The 12,298-nt window shown below is 49.2% G+C and overlaps 1 protein-coding gene across 9 annotated transcripts in view; it reads left to right on the top strand.

Annotated features, from left to right (window-relative positions):
- USP20 (ubiquitin specific peptidase 20) overlaps positions 1 to 12,298 on the top strand; it is a 48,560-nt gene that overhangs the window by 12,279 nt on the left and 23,983 nt on the right. For 5 of the 9 annotated variants that reach the window (XR_009541460.1, XM_060154104.1, XM_060154105.1 and 2 more), the window contains exons 2-5: positions 2,566 to 2,677; positions 5,082 to 5,178; positions 10,302 to 10,355; positions 12,031 to 12,093. Coding sequence is in view for 8 of the 9 variants with exons in the window: in XM_060154104.1 (XP_060010087.1) it covers positions 5,098 to 5,178; positions 10,302 to 10,355; positions 12,031 to 12,093 (198 nt within the window). In the remaining variant the exon portion in view is untranslated. Of the gene's footprint in view, positions 1 to 2,565; positions 2,678 to 2,810; positions 2,928 to 4,646; positions 4,886 to 5,081; positions 5,179 to 10,301; positions 10,356 to 12,030; positions 12,094 to 12,298 lie in introns of those variants that run through there. The other 4 variants (XM_060154107.1, XM_060154106.1, XM_060154108.1 and 1 more) reach the window with 3 other exon arrangements.

Below are 12,298 nucleotides of genomic sequence, written 5' to 3'. Positions count from 1 at the left end.
GCGGGGGCTTCAGTAGTGGCGGCACACAGGCTCTAGGGCACACGGGCTTCAGTAGTTGTGGCACATGGACTCAGTAGCTGTGGCTTGCGGGCTCTAGAGCGCAGGCTCAGTAGTTGTGGCACACAGGCTTAGTTGCTTCATGGCATGTGGGATCTTCCTGGACCAGGGATTGAACCTGTGTCCCCCACATTGGCAGGAGGATTCTTAACCACTGCATCACCAGGGAAGTCCTCTTATAAATTTTAGAATCAGCTCGGCAATTTCTACAAACAAGGCTGCTGGGATTTTGATTGAGATTACATTGAATCTGTAGATCAATTTGGGGAGAACGGACATCTTAACAATATTAAGTGTGCTAGTCCGTGAACATGGTATATCTCTCCACTTATTTAGATCTAATTTAATTTCATGGATAGGAAGATTCAACATTCCTCATCATTTTCAATGGCAACGTAGTACAACAGTGTACAGTTGTGTTACTATTTAACCAATCGCCTGTTGTTGTTCACTTAGATTATGTCCAGTTTCCCCCCATTATAAACAGCGCTACAGTGGATGTCTTTGTCATTCTGTCTTTGCACACACCCTTGATGACTTACTTAGAGAAAATCTGGAGCCAGATCAACCCTCTTGACTGTTCTTTGCTCTCTGCCTTACTTAAACTGGTGGGCATTTGTGTGCGGTGGAATGTGGAATGCCAGTGATCGGGCTTGCTTTTGGTGAGGCCCAGTGCACAGTGACTTAGAACAGGGTTGGCTAACTGTGACAGCAGGCTGGGATTGTTTTGTCAGGCCCTCGAGCTAAGAATTTTTTTTTAAAATTAATTTATTTTTGGCTGCATTGGGTCTTAGTTGCTGCACGCAGGCTTTCTCTAGTTGCGGTGAGCAGGGTCCACTCTTCGTTGCGATGTGCGGGCTTCTCAATGCGGTGGCTTCTCTTGTTGCAGAGCACGGGCTCCAGGCGTGTGGGCTTAAGTAGTTGTGGCACGTGGGCTCAGTAGTTGTGGCTTGCGGGCTCTAGAGTGCAGTCTCAGTAGTTGTGGCGCACGGGCTTAGTTGCTCCGTGGCATGTGGGATCTTCCCGGACCAGGGCTCAAACCTGTGCCCCCTGCACTGGCAGGAGGATTCTTTTTTGCAGTACGCGGGCCTCTCACTGTTGTGGCCTCTCCCGTCGTGGAGCACAGGCTCTGGACGCGCAGGCTCAGCGGCCATGGCTCACGGGCGCAGCCGCTCCACAGCATGTGGGATCTTCCCAGACCGGGGCACGAACCCGTGTCCCCTGCATCGGCAGGCGGACTCTCAACCACTGCGCCACCAGGGAAGCCCCTGGCAGGAGGATTCTTAACCACTGCGCCACCAGGGAAGTCCCGAGCTAAGAAGTTTTTTAAAATATATTTTTAATGGATTATAAAACAAAACAGAAACAAAGAAGAATATGTGATGAAGATCACTGTGGGCAGCAAAGCCTAAATACTTACTACCTGGGCCCTTATAGAAAAATTTTGCTGACCCCTGACTTAGAGCAAGGCTCTGCACTGGACAGATCTGATCAGGTCCCCGCCCACCACGTACCAGCCCAGGATCGACCGTGGCCAAGTTCCTAGCTCATTAGCTCCAGTTCTGTTTCTTCATCTGTGAAATGGGCAGTGGGAGTCCACAGAGGGTTGTCAGCCACAGGGCTTTTTTTTCTGTCTGAAGTTGCAGGAACGTAAGTAGTCTGCACGTGTGAGTCAGGAGGGGGCCTGTCACTGTCATCCTCGTCTGGGGCAGTGTTCACGGCGCTGGGCATCAAGCTCATAACCTGGCTCAGCCATCTGGCTGGAGAGATGGGGCACATACCAAAGATACGCAAAAAACCCACGTACTGCAGCTTAAAATAGCGTGGAGCTGCCACTAACCCAGCGCACTTGGCCTCAGTGGAAACGAAAAACTAAAAATCTGGGTTCAGAGGAGGAGGACTGGAATTTAGAACCCTGAACCCCGTCATTGGCATGTGACCGTTTTAAATGATAGCTTCTAACTGCCTCTCCCTCTGTGAACTGCCCACACCTGGGAAACTGTGGCCCACCAAGGAAGGGGGAGCATTGGTGACATGCGGACGAACCCGATTGTGTCTATCGCCTAGGGTCGGGGGTTCTGAGCAGTACAAAGTTCTTGGGAGGCTCAAAGGATGATCTGAGGGTCTCAGGGGCACTCCTGGAAGGGGCGGATCCTTCTGTCCATGGGGAGCAATAGTTGGAGAGGCCCCGTGGCCCTCTCCTGCAGATCCCTCTCTCGGGGATCACGAAGGTAACGCCCAGCAGTGACTAGTGAAGGGTCCAACACCCCCCAGGAGGCCCTGTTTGCCAGCCCCACCCAAGCCTTCTTCACTGTCCCTTCAGTGGTGTGTTTTTATTGTCCCTGTGGATGGACTGGGGAGTGTGTCTACCCTGTGGATACCCCAGATGTCCAGAAATTCACTTTCCTCTCCCAGGAGGAATTCTGGGCTGTTTTTAGCTCCTGATTGGTGCTAAGAGTGATTTTAAGGTAACGGAGCTACATGAGGTGTGCTGGTTTGTCCCTCTAGGTTCCCTGCCAGAGGCCTGCACTCACCCCGGCCCACTGCAGCCCAGCAGTGTCGGCTGTCACCGGAGAATGCGGACGCTGGCAGCTTCCTGGGGCTGTCGCTTTGCACAAAGGTAGGCCCACAGCCTGCTCCACTCAGGTGTAGCCCTTATGCACAGATCAAGGAGGAAGTTTGGAGTTTACTTTTTAGGTGAAATAATGGAATTGTGGTTATGTTTGTTTGTTTTTACTTTTTCTTTTTTCAAGTCTCGTAGAAAAACATACACGGATGAAATGACGTGATATCTGGGATTTGGTGCAAAACAAGAGGAAGTGGGAGGTTGAGATGAAGCAAGGTTGGCCATGGATTAATTGTGAAGCCAGGTGATGGGTACATGGGGGTGTGTTACACACTTCCGTCTGCATCTGCATATGTTTACATTTTCCGTAAGTTCCAAAGAGAGAGCCTTAGGAGTCTGACCAGCTTGGGTTTCGGCCTTAGCCCTGGTGCTCCTGTTTGCAAGACCTGAGACCAGAAGTGTCCCGTTTCCTCATCTACAAAATGGGGCAAAACACAGCTGCCTCAAAGATTGCCGGGGGAAGTTTTCAATGAAAGAATACACAGAAAGCACTTAGTCTGGGTCCTGGCCCCTAATCAGTCCCAGTCACTCCTGTTCTGGCTGGGAGTCTGGGCCAGTTCACCCCCGGCTGACCATTTGGAGTGAGGAGGGGGCTTACAGGAGAGTGCCTGGGGGTGTCCACCTCCCTCTGGTGGATGCACAGCCTCTGCCTCTGATTAAAGCACTTTTGGCTCTACCTACATCTTTGATTGGTTGGACCTTTCTTGGTAATAGTTTGGAGCTAGAATCAAAAGCCAGGTTCCTGGGTACAATTTCTGCTAAAATATTGGGTTGTGGAAGCACTTACTTAGTTATTTCTTTTTAAACATTTTCTTTTGAAATAATTATAGATTCACAGTAAGTTGCCAGAAATGTGCTGGGAGGTCCCATGTACCTTTCACCCAGTGTCCCCCAGTGGTCACACATCTGGTGTATCTGTAACACAGTGTCATGACCAGCAAAGTGACTGGTACAACCCAGGGAGCTTACTCAGATTTCACCAGTTTTACCTGCACCCATTTGTGTGTATGAGGGGTGTGTGTGTGTGTGTGTGTGTGTGTGTGTGTGTGTGTGTGTGTGTGTGTGTGTGTGTGTGTGTATGTTCAGTTCTGAGCAGTTTTACACACATGTAGAGCCATGTAACTACCACCACAGTCAAAATACAGAACTACCTATCACCACCAAGGAGTTCCCTCAAAGGAAGCATTTGTTTTTCAAAACAGAAATAGCTTTTTTCCTTCTGATTTAAAAAAAGAGAGAAATTATACACAGAAGAGTGTCAGGAAGGAAGTTTGCCACAGTATCATCAGCAACTTTACTTTATACTTTGTACTTTTTTTTTAACATCATCTGAGTTTTGTTTTTATAATAAGCATGTATCATTGTAAAAAAACAACAAAGCTATTGTGAAATCTGTCACCCAGATACCCCACCACGTGGTTCTTTAGTGAACATCTCTCAGGCCTCTTCCTGGGTTGGTTTGCCCGCCCTTCTCTCTGATTTGCTCCTTCTCAGGAAACATTTTCTGGAGGAGCTGCTGCTCTGATGGCCTCCTCTAGTATTGTGGTGTTGAAGGATTCTTCTCTAAGTGGGGTTTCTCATAGGAAGTGAGATAAGTGGCCTGTGGGGCACCTGGCTTCTCAGAAGCTCTTGAGAAGAGTGGTCTTGCTTGCTTAGAGAAGACTGAGGTCAACATCTGTTTCTTGCCTTTCTACTTGGTTTTGAGATCCAGCCTCTGCACCCAGCCCTCTGCTGCCGCCTTGGGTAGAGTAGTCTCCCAGTCATGGGTCTGGTCTCTTTTAATGAAAGTACCACGGTTTTAGATTCCTTGACATGCAGCTTCCCCAGTGTAGGCAGGACCCTTGCATCTTCCCTGTCGACACTTTTTTTTTTTTTGTGGTACGCGGGCCTCTCACCGTTGTGGCCTCTCCCGCTGCGGAGCACAGGCTCCAGACGCGCAGGCTCGGCGGCCATGGCTCACGGGCCCAGCCGCTCCACGGCACGTGGGATCTTCCCGGACCGGGGCACGAACCCGCGTCCCCTGCATCGGCAGCCGGACTCTCAACCACTGCGCCACCAGGGAAGCCCCGGAAGACACTTTTAATCATCACACCCAGCACTTGAATCCTAATCATCATCCCGGCACCTGCTTTCCCTGAGCCAGCCCTGTGCCAGGCGTTTGACGTGTATTATCTTCATGAGTCCTCCGAGCAACCCATCAGGGTGGGTGTTATCTCCCTCCCCAGTTCTCAGGCACGGAGGGTGAGGCTCAGAGAAGTTAAGTAGCTTCCCTGGGTCGCCAGCTGGTATGTGGCAGAGCTGGGACTGCAGACCAGAGTGTGCACTTCACCACGAGCCTCCCCTGCCTCTGGCCAGCAGCGGCTGCCGTTAACCCAGGATTCCTTGTGTTTTCTTGTAGGTAAGCCCAGGCCAGCATGGGGGACTCCAGGGACCTTTGCCCTCATCTTGACTCTATAGGGGAGGTGACCAAAGAGGACTTGCTGCTCAAATCCAAGGTAAAGGGTCAGATCTTACGGGACTGAGGCCCACAGCCAGGGCCACCACATTCCTGGGGTACAAACATTTCTGAAGCAGCGGAAGAACTGGCCCCTGACAGTCTCTGTCTGGCCTTTTCTGTAAATGGAAAAGCTGGCGACTGTTTAGGAGGCCTTCTGGGGTCTGTGTCCTAACAGCCATTAGTTACCATGTAGACCAGTCCATGTGGGAACACTGATGCTCTGCGCATTAGTGGTTGGAGCAGGTGCAAGGCAGGGAATGAGTCAGACTCTGAGAGTCCACGGGCATTTTTGCGCACGTGACCTGTGAAGGGCCCAGGGAGCCTCAAAGAGAGAAGGTGGGCCACTTTGAATAGGGAAGATGTGTTGTCTGTTTGTTAAGTTAAAATTTTTAAAATAGGTAACATGTGGTTCAAAAATGAAACAATGTAAGAAGAAAAGTGTCAAGAAGTACCCCCACACACACCTGCCCTGTGCCCATCTTCTCCATTCCACCCTCATGTAACCAGGGACATTAGTTGCTTTTGTATCTTTTCAGAGTTTCTTTATGGGAATACTTCTTTTTCATTTTCCCCTTTATTACATAAAAGGTAGTGCACCGTAGCTATTTTTGTAACGTACCTTATTCACAGGGCAGTATATCTTGGAGCTCTTTGGCCTCGGCACATAGATCTCATGATTTATCTTGAAGTTGCATCATATTCGTTGTGTGGACTCCATAGCTGATCCTCTGTGGGTGGACATCTGGGCCCTTTGCAGCCTTCTGCCAATACAGTGTTGTTGTGTTAAGGGGACGAGCCATGTGTAGGGGTCATTCCCAGAAGTGGGGGTGGGTCAGATTCCTAGACATATTTCCTTGTCTTCTTTCCAGAAACCTAATGCTGGTCGTTCAGCCTCCCTGCACCAGCAGGTTCTGGGTGGCTTTTGGCCTGAGCTGGTTTAGTCTGGGTCCGCATGAGGGCGCGATTCTTCAAAGTACCCATGGCTTCTTTCGAAGTAGTTTCACTGGCTGTTACTGAACCAAGTTTGTTTGCCCAGCATGCATCAAGCCAAACACTGAGACACCGAGGTTTGCAGCAGAGAAAGGATTTTTTCACAAGGCAGCCAAGCGAGGAGACGAGAGAACAAGTCTCAGGTCCACCTCCCCAAAGGCGAGGGGCTTGGGGTATTTATGGGTTAAAGAAGCAGGGTGGTCTTAGGCGTGGGGAAAGGTAATCGGTGTTCTGCGCAGGTGTATCTGAGTTACATCCTTCTTCCTGGGATGTGTGTTCAAAAATGGAGGCGCCTAGCATGATCTGAGGGTGGAGTTTTTGGCCCTCTGATGACAAAAGGTCATTCATCGGACACCTCTGTAGGCCCAGTTTTAGGTCAGTGGTCCCAACCAGTCTAAGCCAGCTCAAACTGGACAAGAGCTGACACCAAGTTTCTGAAAAACAGCTTAAGCCCCTATTCCTATAGTGGCCCATACATCAGAGCTGTTAGAGCTGTTACCTATAGGGGTTGTTAAGGAGTCTTGTGATATATAGGCTACACGAAGCTTGGAGGGTATGCAATTTGAGAAAAATAATTAAGACAAGCTTGCTCAGTGAAGGCAGGCTCAAAGCAGAGGGGCTTTTTAAGGAGCTGTTTCCTTAGCTGCTATTCCTGTAAGACAAGTTCAATTTCTGTTAATCACCAATTTCTGTTAACCCTAAGGGGCACGGTTTCAGTGTGGTCAGGAGGAGGGGCAGAGCAAGGCTCTGGTGCATTTGCACGGTCTAATGCTGGGTCTCTTCCTGAGTCTGCACAAAGGAATAAGTGAGACAAACTGAGAGGATTTCTCAGGGAATCTGAGAGCAGGGAGGAGATAAACGAGGTGGGAAGAAGGAGGCAGAACGTGGAAAGACTGGGCTGGGACGTGGCAGCCTTTTGGAAATCTACAAAATGAAACCAATATTGTTTTAAAATACGCAGAAGGGGCTTCCCTGGTGGCGCAGTGGTTAAGAATCCGCCTGCCAATGCAGGGAACACGGGTTCGAGCCCTGATCCGGGAAGATCCCACATGCCGCGGAGCAACTAAGCCCATGTGCCACAACTACTGACCCTGTGCTCTAGAGCCCGCAAGCCACAACTGCTGAGCCCACGTGCCACAACTACTGAAGCCTGCATGTCCAACGCAGCCATAAATAAATAAATAATAAACAAACAAATAAATAAAATTTATAAAACAAAATAAAATACCCAGGAGGGGCAAGGATTGAACAGGTAGCTCAAAATGGAGGAAATGCAAATGGCTGAGAAACTCTTGAAAAAACATGCCTGACTTCCCTGATGGTTAAGGATTTTGCCAGAGAAAGCAACACGACACCATTTTCAGATGGGCAAAGCAGAAGCTGCTCTCACTCAGAGCTGACAAAGGGAGGGAAGTAGACCAGGCGTGGTAGTGGGGTTAGGCATTACTGTGACTTTAGGGGTGCAATGCCACCTCTGGGAGTTTATCTAGTAGAAGTGTAGTAACAGTTACAAATACAGCAGTATTTATTGAGCATTATTTGTAAAAGGAAAATACTGGTGGCAGTCTGCATATTCATCAAGAAGGGAATGGGGCTTCCCTGGTGGTGCAGTGGTTGGGAGTCTGCCTGCCGATGCAGGGGACACGGGTTCGTGCCCCGGTCCGGGAAGATCCCACATGCCACAGAGCGGCAGTGCCCGTGAGCCATGGCCGCTGAGCCTGCGCGTCCGGAGCCTGTTGCTCCGCAACGGGAGAGGCCACGACAGTGAGAGGCCCGCGTACCGCCAAAAAAAAAAAGGAATGAGTGAACAGATTGTGGTGTCTGTGCCCACAGTGTGTGCCACCATGCACTTACTGCAAAGAATGAGACGTGGTCTCTGTGTACAGACTAGAAGGATGACCACAAATAGGTGACAAAAGCCTGTTACCGAAAAATTTGTATAGAGTATGATCTTATTTTTACTAGAAATCACCCCCCCACCTATGCATATATGTTTATATAAGAAGAAGATATGGAGGGATATACTTCAAATTATTACAGCATATATGTATTACATATAATATACTACCCATTATATACAGAATATATGTATTGCATATAATATACTACACATTATATACAGCATATATGTATTGCATATAACATACTACACGTTATATACAGAATATATGTATTGTATATAATATACTATACATTATATACAGAATATATGTGTTGCATATAATATACTACACATTATATACAGAATATATATATTGCATATAATATACTACACATTATATACAGAATATATGTATTGTATATAATATACTACATATTATATACAGAATATATGTACTGCATATAACATACTACACGTTATATACAGAATATATGTATTGCATATAATCTACTACACATTATATACAGAATATATGTATTGGATATAATATACTACCCATTATATACAGAATATATGTATTGTATATCATATACTACACATTATATACAGAATATATGTATTGCATATAATATACTACACATTATATACAGAATATATGTATTGTATATCATATACTACACATTATATACAGTGTATGTGTATCATTTAAATTGTTAAACATACAATACTTTTATCATTCAAATGACTGAAATGAGAAAAAAAAAACTTGGGAAGATGGGAGTGAACTGTGAAATCAGAAAATCACGAAAGAGATGACAGATTTGGAAAGGTCAAGAGCTGTGACTTTGAGTCCACTAAGCAGACTGATCTCTAGCCAGCCTTAGCATCCTTAGCAAGAGATCCTAAATCACAGATTGCAAACCTCTGCCCTGTTGTATGGGATGAGCTGTGTCACCTCCACCCTAGTGAGAGTCCCACATTCAGGCTCTTTACAAACAGCCAAAATCTGGGCTGAGTGAGACGAAGAAGTTCCCATGGAGGCCTGGGGGTCGACATGGTCACCCTCGGGAGGAAACTGGGAAGTTTGATGACCGTGGCTCCTCAGCTTCCGCTTCTGACTCTGCTCTGTAGGGTCATGACCTCTCTGAGCCTCAGTTTCTCATCTTATGAAGGGGATCTTGATGGGACCTGCTGCACAGACTGTGGTGGGGATTACATGAGCAAGGTGTAAAAAACTTAGCTGGTTGCTTGGACTGTTGTGATCCGTCACCAGAGGTCAGCTCTCACTCTGATTAAGTGCTCTGTAACTGCTACCAGCGCTTAGAGTTCATCTCACAACTGGCAGAGACACGCTGAGTATTGTGGAGGCTCAGTTGGGAATTGCTGTTCTAGACAGGCACAGACAAAATTACTTAGGACAGTTTAAATTATAACAGAGACCCTGAGATACGGTGGCTTAAATGAGATAGAAGTTTACTTCTCTCTCACTGAACAGTCCAGACGTAGGTAGCACTGATAGAGTGGCTCTGCCATTCTCAACACATGGCTTTCATCTCCAGGTCCAAAGTGGTTGCTTCACTTCCTGCCATCACATCTGCATTCCAGCCAATGGAAAAAGGAGAAAGAGCAAGGGTTATGCAAAACTCAGAAGTGGCACATGTCGCTTTTTGCTGTCATACTGTTGACTAGAACAGAGCCCCATGATCACGGCGGGGGCTGGGACACATAGTCTGCAGCTGGCTGGCCATGTGCTCAGCCTAAATTCATGGATTCTTTCATTAAAGCAGGGAGGAGAGAGATTGGTAGACAAGAAGCAGGCTTTGTCATCCAGACCACCAGAAACCTAGGTGTTTTCTGTGGTCAACAAATATATTATCTCCTGATTTGTACCAGGCTGTCTGTGAAGTCGCAGGGTAGGTAAAACAGACCATCCTTCTTCCGTGGAGCCCATAGCCGAGGTGGGGGGAAAGGCTTAAATAAATAAATGCAACGCAGGAAGAGTAGAAGGTGTGTTGAGGGGGCATATTATGGTGTCAGTTTATTTAGGCTTTAAATGATTGTATTGAAAATGTTTTTACAGGCACATGATAAAACAAAATTCAAACATTAAAATTTAAAGGGCCCCTGTGGGCCAGCAAGGGCCTTTCTGAGGCAAAGCCTCTAAGCTGAGACCTTCAGGTGCATCCATCAGTGCACATCCAACAGGCCGCTCACACCCTTCTCTTCCTCTCTCTCCTCACCTCACACAGGGCACCTGTCAGTCATGCGGTGTTTCCGGACCCAACCTGTGGGCCTGTCTCCAGGTAAAGTATCCTTGCAGATGTCTGGGGTGGGGAGCTGGGTCCAGACTCTGGGGTGGGAACATCCGTCCCCCATGGGCACGGCTGGGAATCTTGGGCAGGGACACAGGGCATGGATGTCTCGGGTGTGGTGCCCAAGCCCAAGCCAAGAGGGCCCCAGAGTCTGCGAGCCCCCGGCCTGGCTGCGCTGGCAGCCATTAAAGATGCCAAGAGGAGAAAGCAAGTTGGAGAAGACTCTGGACTGAATGATCCCATCAGCATTAAAGGCAAAGTTCTGTCCTTGTGCGCGCGCGCGCATGTGTGTGTGTGTGTGTGAGAGAGAGAGAGAGAGAGAGAGAGAGAGAGAGAGAGAGAGGCTGTAGCATCTTGGCTCTGAGCCCTGGCCCAGGCCTTTGTTTCCCCGTCTGTAAAGTAGAGGCCACAACACTGATAACTGCCCCTCCTTGCAGACCCACCTTACGGTAGAATTTGAAGAAATGATGCCTGTGATGGGCTTAACAGGGTGTGTGGCCGGTAGGCAGTGTCCAGGAAAATCCGGTCATGGTTATTACTGCTTACCAAAAAGAGTAACAGTAGACGTATCAACACCTGACAGTTTTCTCTGGGGGGTAGAATTATGGTAATTCATTTTTCTTTGTAACTTTGTAGTGTTTTCCAAGTTTTCTACAAGTATGTATTGCATTTTATAGTTATACTGAAAATGGCTGTTACTTAAAATTTCTTTGAAAACAAATACAAGGAGAAACAAAAAAGCCCACAGGGGTGAAAATACCATAGTTCAAGTCTGTCTTTTCAGAAGACTTAGGACCCCCCACGGGGCTTTGGCCTCCTCCTTTGGGGCCTGTTGCTCAGTGTAAAATACACTGCAAGACACCGTCTGGGCCCCCAGGGGACAGCAAGAAGTGCGAGGCGTGGTCTTACCTCCTGGGAGCCCACAGGCCCCCCAGAGAGATAGAGACGGACCTGATGCAGAAATTGGCACATCCTTTATGACGCAGCCCAAAGTTCGTTTCCTTGAAAGGTCCTCACCAGCCTGTGCAGTGTTGACCACAGCTGGAAATGACACCAAAGCACTCCTACGGAGAAGCAGGCTGATCGCTGGGGCGGAGGCCCGCAGAGGAGAGACACTTGAGCTGGGCCTTGGGTGCTGGGTGGATTTGGGAGAGGAGAGCGCAAGGCCAGAGGCAGGTCACCGGGGACACTGAGGGGCATGGGGTCCGCACCGGGCCCCATCCGCCTCTGCCCCATTCAGTGTTCCCCGTTAGAAGGTGGCCGTGAGGCCCAGTCTCCCCACCCAAAGTGTGAGTCCCGATAACTGGCCCCTCAGGAGGTGGGGTTTCGGTGAAAAAGGGACAAGTGGAGGGGGAGAGGGTCTGGGCGCCAAGCAGCCGGGCCTCAGCTTTGCCCAGATCTGGCTGCGACCCTGCCTGCCTGCTTGCAGGAGAGCAGCAGCTCGGGGCACACTGCCCGTCTCGCTCAGAGGCGGGGGCGGCTGTGTGGTGGCCATCGCTGCCCGGCGCGGACCCTGGCTGTGCAAACCTGTGTTGCTGCAGGGCGGCAGGGCCTCGGCGCCTGCGGATTCTGCTGGGTGGAGACGGGCAGTGGCTCGCTGTGCTGGCAGCACCCTCTTAGCCGCCCCATCCTTCCGCGCTCCTTTCCTCTCCACCCCCCTCCCCAGGTCGCCTGCTCCTACGTCGGCTGCGGAGAATCCTTTGCTGACCACAGCACCATCCATGCGCAGGTGAGCGTGGTGGCCGGGAGCATGCGCGCTGCGGTCCGACAGCCCAGAGTTCAAAGCCCAGCTTCGGCTGCCCCCAGCGCCATCTACCACTCTGGGCTTCAGTGGTGATATGTGTAAAATGGGAAGAATCACGGCGAAGAAGCCAGAGAGAATGCTGCTGCAGCCCCTGGCACTCCTGGCCTGTGGGGGGAGCGGATCCTGAGCT

The sequence above is a fragment of the Lagenorhynchus albirostris genome, chromosome 7 (genome assembly GCF_949774975.1).
Source record: "Lagenorhynchus albirostris chromosome 7, mLagAlb1.1, whole genome shotgun sequence".
Classification (NCBI taxonomy): domain Eukaryota; kingdom Metazoa; phylum Chordata; class Mammalia; order Artiodactyla; family Delphinidae; genus Lagenorhynchus; species Lagenorhynchus albirostris.
This window is presented reverse-complemented; position numbering and strand designations above follow the sequence as displayed.